The 13,779-nt window shown below is 34.2% G+C and overlaps 1 protein-coding gene across 1 annotated transcript in view; it reads right to left on the reverse strand.

The window, feature by feature from the left end:
- The window catches only part of INTS8 (integrator complex subunit 8), a 62,010-nt gene that overhangs the window by 24,271 nt on the left and 23,960 nt on the right, over positions 1-13,779 (reverse strand). The window contains exons 13-16 of the mRNA XM_074269185.1: positions 13,036-13,169; positions 10,679-10,789; positions 5,270-5,471; positions 380-501 (exon numbers count right to left, since the gene is read on the reverse strand). Coding sequence (XP_074125286.1) covers positions 380-501; positions 5,270-5,471; positions 10,679-10,789; positions 13,036-13,169 — 569 coding nt within the window. The remainder of the gene's footprint in view (positions 1-379; positions 502-5,269; positions 5,472-10,678; positions 10,790-13,035; positions 13,170-13,779) is intronic.

Consider the following 13,779-nt stretch of genomic DNA (forward strand, 5'->3'; position numbering starts at 1 on the left):
CTCAAATTTCTAAAAATCCCTATTCCATCTACTACCTCTTCATAGAACTAGAGGGTACAGACCCTTCGAGTAGCTACTATAACTTCCATCTCCCACAGAATCTTTAAGACATACTTTCTACCTTGCCTGTACATCTTTGCACCTTTCACTCCTAACTACTAAAATCCAACATGAAGGTAAAATTCTTAACAAGGTCAAAAAGTAGGAACAATTTTCTATACTCACGGCTGCTACTTCCTCAAAATCTTTCGTGACATTTTATAACAATAAGGCTTTTTAAATGTTTAAAAGTGCTAAAAAGTTTCCAAACTACTGCAGAACTAAAGTAGATGGTTGTATCACCTTCCATATCATTACTTTGCATAAATATCACCACTACCTTTACATATGGGTTACTCTGAAGCAGGAAAGCAGGAACCTGAAGAGTCAGATATTCATTTTCTCTCCAATTTAACAAAAAGGCAACACACTCCTCTGCTACAACTTGTCGAAGAGGGATATCTTAAAGTGAAATAGAAAAATGTTTGATTAACTAGTGCAAACATTTTATTTGAAGAAATAGAACATTTATTTAATTTACTATTTTTTACATATCTCCATTCCATTAAAGGACTTCCTACAACTGTTGGTATATTATTATCATTTTATGGTATTGAGTATTCAGTTCTGAACTCCTGTTTGTCACTGTCTGGATCATTACAATTTAAACTTGATTATATTCTCTCTTGTGATGATCTTCTTTTGTAGACTAATCAAGATAAACAATGCTATCTCCCTGTTTCTCTGATTTCAAACATTACATATTACTGTCTCATGATTACATAAAACAAACAAAAAAATCCAACAACATCGCCCCAAATCAAGTGATATGGAATTTTCAATTATCTAAAAATGTAAATAATTAATAGATGGCTTGTTCTAAGGTCTAGTCAAATAAATATTATTCATTCTTATATACCCAAAGTTTTACAATGAGAAGGAATGTTAAAAATCAATTTCCTTACTTTGCAGATAAGAAAAGGGTAGCCCAGAGAAGCTGACAATTGAAAGACATGAAGTTAAACTGCATAAAGAGGATTTGATAGTAAATTTGGGTCTTTTCATTGTTTCACATTGCCTTCCTCCATAGAGAATGCTTATTAAAAAGTGATCTTTTGAAAAAGGATTCAGGGAAGATGGCAGAGTAGGTTGGTAAATTTCTAGTTCTCCTAATTCCACAAATAGAACAAATTTACACCAAACACAGATTGGTGAAAAACCAATATTTGGGACAGAACAGGATTCCTTTTTACACAACCTGACAAGATCTAAAGAAAGGTTGAGATTAATCTGTCTGAAGTGCAAATACCTCCAGGCTAGCTCTGCAGAAACTCCAAGTGGGGACTCTTCCGACTAACTGTAGCTGGGGCTTCATCAAGAACAAAGAGACTTTCACCTCCCAAATAGTTTGTTGAGTTGGGGTTTGAGTCCCTTAGGTAATTGAGGATACCAGGCCCAGAGAAGTGGCACTAGATGAAAAGGAACTAGCAACTGATAAGGGCAGAAGCAGTGGAGCAGGGACACTGCTGGTTATGGAACTTGCAGAAGGGTAGAGCTCTTGGTCTGAAGTTCCTTCAGAAGGAAGAGGTTAAAGTAAAGCTTGAGGCACCATTGTCCCAACCTACAAGAGGTACTTACACTAATACTTATTTAAAAAAAAAAAAGAACTAGCAAAGAATAAGGAATCCCACCTAAACATGGAAAAAGACCAGGAATCATTTTCAAAGAATACTTTAGTTAAAAAAAAAAAGCATCCACCCGACAGAGTAACATGAAATGGCTGCATGCCCAAGAGAGAATTTATAAGAGAACTTCAAAAAAAGAATTCAAAATCAAGTGAGACACTGAGGAAAAACTAAAGGGAAAAAAAAAAAAGCCAAGAAAAACAAAAAGATTAAAAAAAGTTAAACAATTAGAAAAGGAGATACAGAGTCTCAAAGATGAAAATAACTGTGCAAATTGGAATTGGGTAAGGGGAATTCAATGAAACTATGAGACCAAAAAATAATAAAACAGATTATAAAGAATAAGAAAATAGAACAGAATGTGAAACAACTCATAAAAAACAAAAACAAAAACAAAAAAAAAAAAAAAAACAGATCTGGAGAACAGATCAATAAGAGAAAATATAAAAATAATTGAACTGACAAAATTGTGACCAAAAAGAGAACTTTGACATAAGAATTCAGGAATAATTCTAGAAAATTGTCCTAGAGTGACAGAACATGAAGGGAAAGTAGAAATAGAAAAAAAAATCTACCAAAAACCACCTTAAGGAGATTATTTGTGGAAAACATATGAATATTACTGCCAAAATTTAAAACCCTCAGATCAAGGAGAAAATTTTGCAAGAAATAAGGGGAAAAAATTCAAATAGGCTGGAGGTACAATTAGAATTGTAGGGGCAAGCTGGATTGGCACCATAAATAGAGTGCTGGCCCTGAAGTCAGGAGGACCTCAGTTCAAATCCAGTCTCAGACACTTAATACTTCTTAGCTATGTGACCCTGGCAAGTCACTTAACCCTAATTGCCTCAGCAAAAAAATAAATAAATAAATAAAATTGTGCAAGACTTAGAAGCAGCTACAATAAAAGACTGCAGGCCCTGGAATCATATCTACAATCAAAAGAGCCAGGCCTGCAGCCAAAAATGTCATATCCAGCAAAATTAAATTTAACATATAAAAGCCGCTATCAAAAGCAACTTTAAGGAACTCAACATGGACAAATTAAACATAGACAAATTGCTTACTTTTTTTTTTATATGGGAAATATATACTTTATGTTTTAAGATTTATATCAACAATAGGGTAAGCTCAAAAGAAAGATTGGCAGAGTAAAAGTAAAATTAGTAATCATGTGATACAAATGAGGTGCAGAGGAAGAATAGACACAGTATTAGAGGGGGAGGAAAGTTCATAGTTCTGAAAACCTACTCACATCAGGAATGGGTTCTATAGGCAACAGTACATACATTCCATGAAAGGTATAAGACTCTCCAAAATCTATAAAGAAATAAAGAGGAAGGGGGAATAGATGGATGGGGAAGCAAAGGCTGAGGGAAGAAGACAAGGGAGGGATCCCTGGATAGGGGGAAGCCAAGTTATGGAGCAGAATTTAATGAAAGTTAGCAGGAATAGCAAACACACATGTGTATGTATATGTGGGATATGTGTGTGTGTGTGTGTCTATGTGTGTATGTATCTACATATCTATATATAAATATATCTTTTCTTAACTGTAGCTTGCTTGGAGTGGTAGTGGGGATGAAAGAGAGATATGTGTATGTAAATGTATATTTACATATATACTTTCTTAACTGTAGCCTGCTTGGGGATACTGGCGGGGGGAGGGGGGAGAATGAAAGGGATAAAGTAAATAAGATGCACAGCAGAAAACAAAAGAACAATTTACAAGGAAGTAAAGAAAAGATGGACAATCATGAATATAATATATTCTATTAATATATATACTTTTCTTAAATCGATATTTGTTGAATCCTCCTTGATGTTTTGCTGGGCACAAGATAATGTTCTTTTTTGTTTTGTTTCGTATTGCTTTTCTTTCTTTTATTTTTTTGTTTCTTCAAATAAAATAAAGTTTGGGGGAAAATAGTCTTCTAATTTAAGGAATGCCACTTGCATCCATTCATGACAGAAGTGAAGAGGTAAGATATGCAAATATTGTATCAGTCATAGAAATGTTGATTAATTTTGCAGAACTCCATTTTTTAAAATCCACTTAAAAACCCTTGTTTCTGGATAAGAGAATAAGTATAGCTAGATATGTCCAGAAACATATTTGAGATAAAAACAGAAAATCAATTAAAAAAAATAAATAATCAATTTTTTTAAAGAAAAAGCAGTCAATATGAAGATAGTTAATATTTATGTAGAACCAATTTTATCATCACCACAATTACTGAATAACACATTACTGAATGATACTATTAAATCATGATTCGCAACCAAGAAAACATTAATGTCAAAGATTTTTCTTACAATAAAGGTAAAATTAACACTTAAATTGAGTTTCCCAAATCTCAAAAGGTCCACCCAATCATATTTATTTTGAGAATAATTACTATTTCATCCCTGACCCTTTGCTATTTCATAGCATTAAAGCATCAAACTATTAGGGCCTAATTAGAAGATTAAATATATAGAGGTAAATTGACCAACCAACAAACATTTATTTCAGTGTGCTAAATACCACATGAAGGATTGGGAATCCAAATACAAAAAACAGTTCTTGACCCCAAAGGAAGACAAAACCAAAATAAAAGGCTGCTTTTTTGTTTTAAATTTAAGGGGGAATAAAGGCTCTTTAGCACTTTTGTAAAATTCAATGAAATACAGAGTTAGACAACTTCTAAGTTTTATTACTACAAGAAAGATCATGTCTCTGTATCTAGTTCCACTAGCAACAATGTAAATATGTAAGTTCCTATCCTGTTTCACTTTGAGAAATGCCAAGACAATCAATCAACAGGCATTTATTAGAAAGTGGTAAGTCCTATGGAGACAAGATTTGACAAAGCATAACTGTATTTCTATAATGAATATTTATATATTGTATAGTTATTCACATGCATTTTGTAAAAATCTCATATATAAATATATATGTACATACTGCCTCTCTTCCCTTCCAGCCCTCCTACAAAAAAGAAGGCAGTTCCTTTAAAGCAAAAAATGTTTTATGTCTTTTCATGTTTCCCAATTATCCCACATATAGTGCTTAATAAATGCTTGTTGATTCTAAGGAAAAAAATAGCATCTAAATGTATAAGATATCCAATAAAAGTTCTACATATAGGTAGGTGGGAGTAGAGGGGAAAGGGAAGCTACTTAAGAGCTTCAACTGGGCTGAGTCTTAAAAGAGAAGAGTTTCAAGAGATGCTTCTGGGTATTAAGAGACATCAATCTATGCACAGAACAGTTACAAAATTGAATCCTCAGTAATCAAATGTACTTTCTTGATAGAGGATATTGAAATTATAGGCTACCCTCCCTATTAAAGAAAATATTTGATTGTTCATAGAATTTAGATATTTTTCTTGATATTCAATGTATGTGCTCACAAGGGAATCATTTTCCTAGCTAGCAATTAATTTCCCACTTCCCACTACAAATATGAAAATAATATAGTTATTATTATCTAGGTACTGAATAAACATTTTTTCCTTAATTATAGGGGTCTTCTTAGCCTTCAAATTATAAAATATTCATACCAGGAAGCCTCATTTCCAGATATCCACGGACTCTGCTGATGAGATCAGAAGGGGGTCTCTCCCCTGATTGCCCTGGTCCAGCTTCATGAGTGTGAATGTCCAAGAGTAGCATCTCATTTAGCATTACCTGACGGAGCTTTGGGGAGAATTCTGTCACCAATTCCAAACAAGCAGCAAACAGTTGTTTAGCATGGACAAAGTCCTGTTTCAAAAAAATTTAAATTATGTCAGAACTGTTCACACACTCAATTATTTTCTTTGCTTGAATAGTTAAGCAAATACGAACACATAAAAATATATATGTATTTATGGAGAAATGCAAGGCTCACATATGCATACATACATATATACTTACATGAAGAAATGAGAAATGTAAGGATCAGCTTTTTTAAAAGCATCATTCTTTTTAAAAAAAATTTAATGAAAATGTATTTTTATTTCCTTTTACCACAATGTAACTGGTTAAGAGTTAAATATTTTAAAATTTGTATTTGATATTTTCTTCCAGTTACATTCAAAACCAAAAAAATTTTTTTACATGTTTTTAAGATTTTTGAGTTCTAGGTCCTCTCCCTTACCCCCACCCATAATTAAGAAACCACATGTGAAATTATGCAAAACTTTTCCATAAAAGTCAAGTTGTGGGGGAAAAACAAAACAAAACAAAAAAAATCACTGATCTCCTACCCTAATGAAAATAGAGAGACAGAGACCGAGACAGAGACAGAGAGAGAGAGAGAGAATGCTTTGATTTGTATTCAGATACAATCAGTTCCTTTTCAGAGTATGAATAGGATTTTTTATCCTAAGTCCTTCAGAGTAGTTATGGATGATTATACTACTGAGAACAGCAAAGTTATTCACAGTTAGTCATCCCAGAACATTGCTATAACTTTATGTACAGTACATTTCACTTTGCTTGAGTTCCTGGAAGATTTTCCAGGTGAGGGTTTTTTTTTTTTTTCCTCCTGAGAGCATCCTATTTATTATTTTCCTCAGCACAATAATATTCTACCACAGTTTATTAAAACATTCTCCTATCCCCTCAATTTCCAATTTTGTTGCCCTCAGGAGAAAGCTGCTTCCATGACATCATTTTAAACACACAATACCGTATTAGCTTTTGAGTCATCTGTAAACTTAAAATTTTATGAGAAAAGCAGTAAAGCTTCAACATCAACAGTTTCACCATCTAAAATGTGTAAATGAATAAATATATAATCTGAATGGTCAAAAATTAAAATGCTATAAAAATTTAAATAAAATGCTTCTCACATATGAATAGGAAGTAATGTTAGGATGCTCTGAAGCCTATTTATTGTCATCATATTATGAATTTGGATTGAGGGTCTAAACAGAGTAGGATTATGCATATTATCAATAGTCAAGTCAATAAACATTTATTCAACGCCTACTGTGTCAGAAATTGTACTGTTAGGGATACAATGGGGGGGGAGGGGGGAGAGAGGAAACCTTCCCCAACCCCACAGTTTAATGGGAGAGAAAATAAGCAAACAACTATTAACAACTCAAAGTATATAGAGGATAAACTGGAGACATTTCAGAAGGAAATCACCAAGATTAAGAAGGTCTAGAAAGGCTGTTTGGAGAAGATGGGACTTTAGCTGAGATTTGTAGGAAATCAGGAGGTGAAGATGAGGGAAAAATGTCCAAACTCAGGGGATAGTTAGTGAAAATACCTAGAGTTAGAAACATGTTAAGTGAGAAGAACAGCAAGATGATGAATGTCAATAGATTTCAGAGCATTTAGTGTAAAAGATGTAGGAACACTGGAAAAGGGACAAATAATAAATGGAATTTAAAAGCCAAAGAGGACTTTTATATTCCATCCTAAAGGCAATCGATTCAACTAAGGGATAATATAGTATGACATATGTTTTAGGAAACACAATATGACAGTTGAGAGGAAGATGGATTGGAGTGGAGAGAGATTTGAGTCAGAGAGACCATCCAATAAACCACAGCAATAGTCCAGGAATAAAGTGAAGAGAGCCTGAATCAGGATCATGGCAATATAATATCCGGGCTACTTTTCTGGAGGTCCTTTGGATGGGGGGGGGGGGGCCTTAATCTCAGCAGGACAGACACGAGGATAGTTAGAAATACAGTGTAGAGTCTTTATTGTCTCCTTTACAGTTTGTGTTTGTCACAGTCTGACCCAGTCTTGATCTTAGTGGAGGAATGCAGGAAAGCCACCAGGAGGATGGTCAAAAAAGGAATGTCTCATTTCCAGTCCTCTCAACCCTTAAATACTTTGCATGATTATATCATTATAGCACACTGAGTATGTGTGAACTAGAGAACCATTACACTACCATACTAAGTACTAAGTATATATATATATGTATACTAAAGAACCATCATCTCATCAATTCCACTGAGTTAATATCTTATTATATGTATCCTTGTTTCAAGTATACTTCTCCAGAGTTCCGGCCCTCTACATGGCAATGTCACAGGAGAGAGGGGAGATATGAAAATAGGCATGACGGGACTTAACAAATGACTGGTTATGCTAAGCTAAAAGAAAATAAGTTGCTGCAGAAGACACCCTGCTGAAAGTCTAGGTGACTGAAAGGATATTACTGCCTTAGGTAGTAATTGGAAATTTAGGGAAAAAGGTAAAGTAATATTCAATTTTGGTCATGTTGAGTTTAAATATGTACAATTCAACAAGACATTTGAAATAGGTTGTTGGAGAATTGAGACTAGAAGTCAGGAGAGACGTTAAGGCTGGAAAAGTAGATTTTAAGAATGACTAAATTTGTGGAAATCAATGAGATCATCAAGGGAAATATAGAGAAAAAGAAGATCCCAAATTAATGGGCATGATATAGCTCAAGATCCAGCAAAGGACAATGAGAAGAACCAGAATAGTAGAAGTAATCCAAAAGTGAGGCTTTACATGGAAAGATAGTTTTCAACATTAATCTTTGTAAGCTTTTGACAAGCTCCAGATTTTTCTCCTTCCCTTCCTTCTTTTTTTTTCCTTCCCTTGCTTCTAAGAGAACAAGGAATCTGATATGTATTAGACATGTAAGTCAGATTAAGATTAGTGATATGATGAAAAGAGCAAGGGACTCACCAGGGTTGTATAAAGAATAGAACTATTTATGAAGGAATCTAGCTAGGGAAGGGAGTAGAACGTTGCCATTTCAGGGGTAATGGTCTAATGAACTGAATTACCTAACAAAAGATAGGTAAGTTTTAGCATCAAGTTAGAAAAAAAAAACTTACATGGTTTAATTACTTTTCTCTCTCTAGGTTTTCATTACATTACATTACAATGATGAGCAGGTGGATACTGAATGAAGTGAGCAGAGCTAGGAGAACATTATGCACAATAACATCATCATCATGCAGATGATCAACTTTTATAGACAACTCTTCTTTACTATGCAATGATCTAAGACAATTACAAGAGATGAGTGATGGAAACAATTGACCACATTCAGAGAAAGAACTGTGGACTCTAAATGTACATCAAAGCATGTAGAGAACTCCCAGAAAGCTAGAAACTTTTGGTAACTAGCATGTTCCCCTCCTCTTAAGATTAATCAAGAATGCATTTAAGCTTGAAATCATGGGAAAAAAGAAGGTCCTAGAACAATTATTGGAGCACTGTGAACTTTACATAAGATTGAATTCCTAAAAACTAACCACAAGCTTCAGAGTTAGATCATACAAAACAGAAACCAGGGTTGGCCACAGAACGATGCCTTTCACAGTAACATATGGTTTTAAGATATATAAGCAGCATGATTGCTCTGATGAATTATCAGCAATCCCATCTCTTTATTTACAACTACCACTAGCCTATTTGTGGCTCACAACAAAAGCATGTTATTTTCCTTTTCTTTCTTTTGGTTTTTCCCTTTTGTTCTAAGTCTTGTTTCACAACATGACTAATACTGAAATATAACATGATTATACATGTCTACTCCATATCAGATTCCTTGTTCTCTTAGAAGCAAGGGAAGGGAAAAAAAAAAAAAAAAAAAGGAAGGGAAGGAGAAAAATCTGGAGCTTGTCAAAAGCTTAAAAAGATTAATATTGAAAACTATCTTTCCATGTAATTGGAAAAAAATAAAATATTATTAAGTAAAAAAATATATAGATCAGGCATATGGGGCAATTTAGACATTAATATTTTAGTAAAGAGGATAGAGAAAGGCAGGGACCTGGATCTGTGATTTCACTGGTATCAGCAATTCCTTGATAAGTAAAATCTGACAAAAAAGGATTGCACATATTTAACAGATGGAAGATTGTAAGGACACAGTTCCCGCAAAACAAGAGAAGGGAATTGTAAGGGCCCTGTAAATGGGTGGCGCCACAGTGTAACAGGAGATTTGAGTGTCCCAGAATCACTGTGGATATAGGACTGCCCTCTGGGTGGGATCCTGGCCACATTGAGATAGCTTCCTAATGGTGACGGCTCTCTCGCTGGTTGGCTATGTGACCTCACAGGCCCTTTATAAGCCCACTGCTTGCAGCAGTCGCTCTCTTTAACCTGGCTCCCTAGCCGGGGGTAGCCAAGCCAACCTGAAGGATAGCCCAAAGAGGTAAGGAGTTTGGTAGTGAACACGTGGATCTTCAGACCAGGTGTTCACTAGGGAGTTATGGGCAAGTCAGGGCATTATGTGAGTAGGTACAATAAAGGCTTTTAAGATTACACGTGGCTGTTCTTGAGTGCGCTACCGGTTATTAAACTATAGAGATTCAAGAGATCGTGGCCAGAGACCTTTGAAGGCCTCAGAGGAGGCGAGCTGGGTAGAGTTGACACTGCAAAGGTCAGTGGTCAAAGGTACTCTGTTGGGCCTAGGACAGACTAGTAATTGTAACTGCTAGGAGGGCATGTTACAGATTGCTTAATGTTTTAGAGAGGAGAGAGGAAAAAAAATTTAGAACACAAAGTTTTACAAAAATGAATGTTGAAAACTATCTTTCCATGTATTTGGAAGAATAAAATAGTACTGGGGAAAAAAAATAAGTAAAGTCTTAGGGAACACTGAGAGATTAAGTAACTTGTCCAGTGCTACATATGAGTCTTTTTTTTTTGGGGGGGGGAGGCTGGGGTTAAGTGACTTGCCCAGGGTCACACAGCTAGGAAGTGTTAAGTGTCTGAGACCAGATTTGCACTCAGGTCCTCCTGAATTCAAGGCTGGTGCTCTATCCACTGCGCCACCTGGCTGCCCCTACATATGAGTCTTGAATCAAGTTCACTTGATTCTAAGGCTGGCTCTATTTCATCATAGACTCCAAACAGGATAGGAAACTTAAAAATTACATGCTCTTTCTAGAGAGTCAGTTTCTGATTCCTGGTCTTAGTACAAAAATCACTGACAAATATTACTAATAAAAATAATCAAAACAATCTTTACTCACCTTAACAATACTGCAGTGTAAGCCCTTTGCCATAAGAATGTAAACCAAGTCTCTTGTTAAGCCATCTTTAATTCCTAAAATAACACTACTGTAAACACCTGGCACTTCCCACTAGAAGAAAAAAAAATGACTATTAAGTTATAAACAAAAATTGCAATTAATATATAATTTTGGGAAAGATAATCAGAATTGAGTTACTTGTCCAAGAGCACACAGCTAGTAAATATCAAGTTGTCTCAGGATGTTGAATTCAGGTACGCCTGACTCCAGGGCTTTCTAACCATTATGCCATCAAACTGTCCCTATAAAGATAATGCTTAACTTCAAATGACAGCTTAGCATAATTTACTTTAAACCAAGATGAAAATATCCATTATGATGACCCAAGAGTTGGAATACAGATTTAGAATTTGAAGCAATCCTCAAATTCATCAATTCTAATGCCTTCTAAAATCATAAATCCTGTTTACTATATCCTCAACCAGTGATTATTCATTCAACTATTGCTTGAAAACATGGTGAGGAAGAATTTATTACCACAAAGTTAACTCAATTCATTTTTTAATAGATTTAAATATCATTCAAGGGTGTTAGGTTATCAAGATGAAATGAACATATAAGAAAAGCTTTAAAAAGAAGCTCTATAAAACGCATCTATTTTTTTCTTCATATATATAGTAAACAGGATGATGATGACTCAAGTAGATGACAAAATTGTTTATTTCTCACTCCACTGATGTTCTCTTAAATGTTCTTCATCATATTTCCCTGATTCTGGATTTGTACAAATGTACATATCTGTTAACTATTATATATTACCACTCAGTTACATTCATCTTTGTTTTACATCTTTAAAACAGACCCATAGTTCAGTCATGGATCTTGGTTCAATCTATCAGATCAGTAATAGCTAGTGGGTCAAACTTGCTTTCTAATTGCATAGGATTCCTAATTTACCTTGCTTGTAATCCATTCTTTGTACATTTATGCCTAGATGTCTGAGACTAGGGTTTTATTGTTGGTTCCCTTGAATTTTTATTCTGTCTCAACTGTTACTTTATGTCACATATATGTCTCAACTGTTACTTTATGTCATATATATGTGCATATATATGACATAAAATAACAGTTGAATAAATAAAACTATTCTTTCCCCATTCCCTTTTTCAACCTAATATCTTGTTGGTTAGTTCTGTAAGACAACAAACAAATATGTTCTTATGAGCCATTTTTAAAGGATATTTAAATCCTGACCAAGAGCTTATCATTCATATATTTTAAATCATGGACAAGAAATTCAAGTCACCATCTTGTTCATCTTTGAGATGTGCTTCCCTCTTTAAAATCCTGATTTAACTGCACAATAATGATAAAAACACTACTAGCACCCCAAGATCTTTAATTCCTTGCCCCAAACTTTTTTTTCTTTTCCTTCTCTCGCTCATTATCATCAATACCCTGACAGAAAACTTTAGTCACCAACCCTTGTTACACTTCTCTTTTTTCCTCTGTTCTTACTGATTACTCTCACCTAACATCAATTCTCATTTCTTGGATCAAAAGAATCTGCCTTTTTGTTATAGGATGTTCTCCAAGAAAGATCTCAAATTTGGGGGGTTTTTAAATTGTAATTTTTTTAAAAAAAGTTTTAAGTAGGTGATGGCTTTTGCAATACTTTTTTCTTCATGGTACATTACTTTTTTTTTAATTCTCCAATTTCCCCAACCAAGCTAGGATTTTTTTTTTTTAATTTTAATAGTTTTTATTTACCAGATATATGCATGGGTAATTTTACAACATTGACAAACCTTTTATTCTAATTTTTCCCCTCCTTCCCCACCCCCCACCCCCCACCAAGATGGCAGATTGACCAATACATGTTAAATATGTTAAAATATAAATTAAATACAATATATGTATACATATCCAAACAGTTGTTTTGCTGTACAAAAAGAATCGGACTTTGAAACAGTGTACAATTCACGCTAGGATTTCATTCTGCCTCTTCAAATTTTTTCTTTTTTCTTCCTGGTTTTCATATTGAAATGCTTAAAATTTCCTAAGAAACATTTCCTTGTCCTTCTTTTTCTGTTTTGACCATGGAAGTAGGCAGGTAGACAAAAACACTGGCAGAGATATATTTAAAGTTACTTAAATTTACACTTTATGGAGGTAGGGTGTTTTTTTTAAAAAAGGGTCTTTTAAAACTAGATAACTTCAAGAGTATGTAAAATGACAAGAATCACAAAACCAGAAAATTTTATGCCAAATATATTTCTGAAGAATGCTTAGGGTTTTAAATGAAGAAAAATAACACTTTCTTATTCATTCCTAAGAGTATTACTTAAATTTTTTACCTTACTAGATACTGTCCAAAACTGGCGTTCTGAAGTCATGCCATGTAATTCAATTAAAATTTGGCGAATTCTCCAAGGATCCACTGATAATATAAGCTGATGCTCCAACTGCCCAATGTTGACACTTGCTGAAGCTAAAGGAAGGAACAGAAGACTTTTAGTTTACTATTCATTTAAGATTTTTTTGTTAGGTTAGTGGTTTTGATTTTTTAAAAGCTGGATCTATGATTTCATTTGACAAAGGAAGTTCCCAAGAAGGAATACTCTCTACAAATGTAAGACTGCAGTTTCACAAAATGGTCTGCTGTACTGAGAAGAGCCTTCTCAGGGTCACAGAGATGGTCAAGTGCCATATTTGAAAACAAGTCCTCCTGTCTCTAAGGCTAGCCCTGTTCAGCAGACCATACAAAATCTCATCCTAAGAATGTATCTCATATGACAAAGATGGCATTTAGAAATTAAGGAGTAAGGCAGAATTCTAGCTCAATATTAGGTTGAATTTTGCCTTACCGGCAATACTTGGATCATTGAAATATCTTGTACCTAGAAATTTCTGTTAATAATCTTGATCTCTTAACTAGGTTAGTAAGGAAAAAATTCTAATTTAATCCTTACTATCAAAATGATTAATGATTTCACCTGTATTAAAAATATTCAACTATTATTCTATAAGAAATGATGAACAGGCTGATTTCAGAAAAGCCTGTTCATCATTTCTTATAAAATAATAGTTGAATTTCTTTC

Source organism: Sminthopsis crassicaudata, chromosome 1, assembly GCF_048593235.1.
Source record: "Sminthopsis crassicaudata isolate SCR6 chromosome 1, ASM4859323v1, whole genome shotgun sequence".
Classification (NCBI taxonomy): Eukaryota; Metazoa; Chordata; class Mammalia; order Dasyuromorphia; family Dasyuridae; genus Sminthopsis; species Sminthopsis crassicaudata.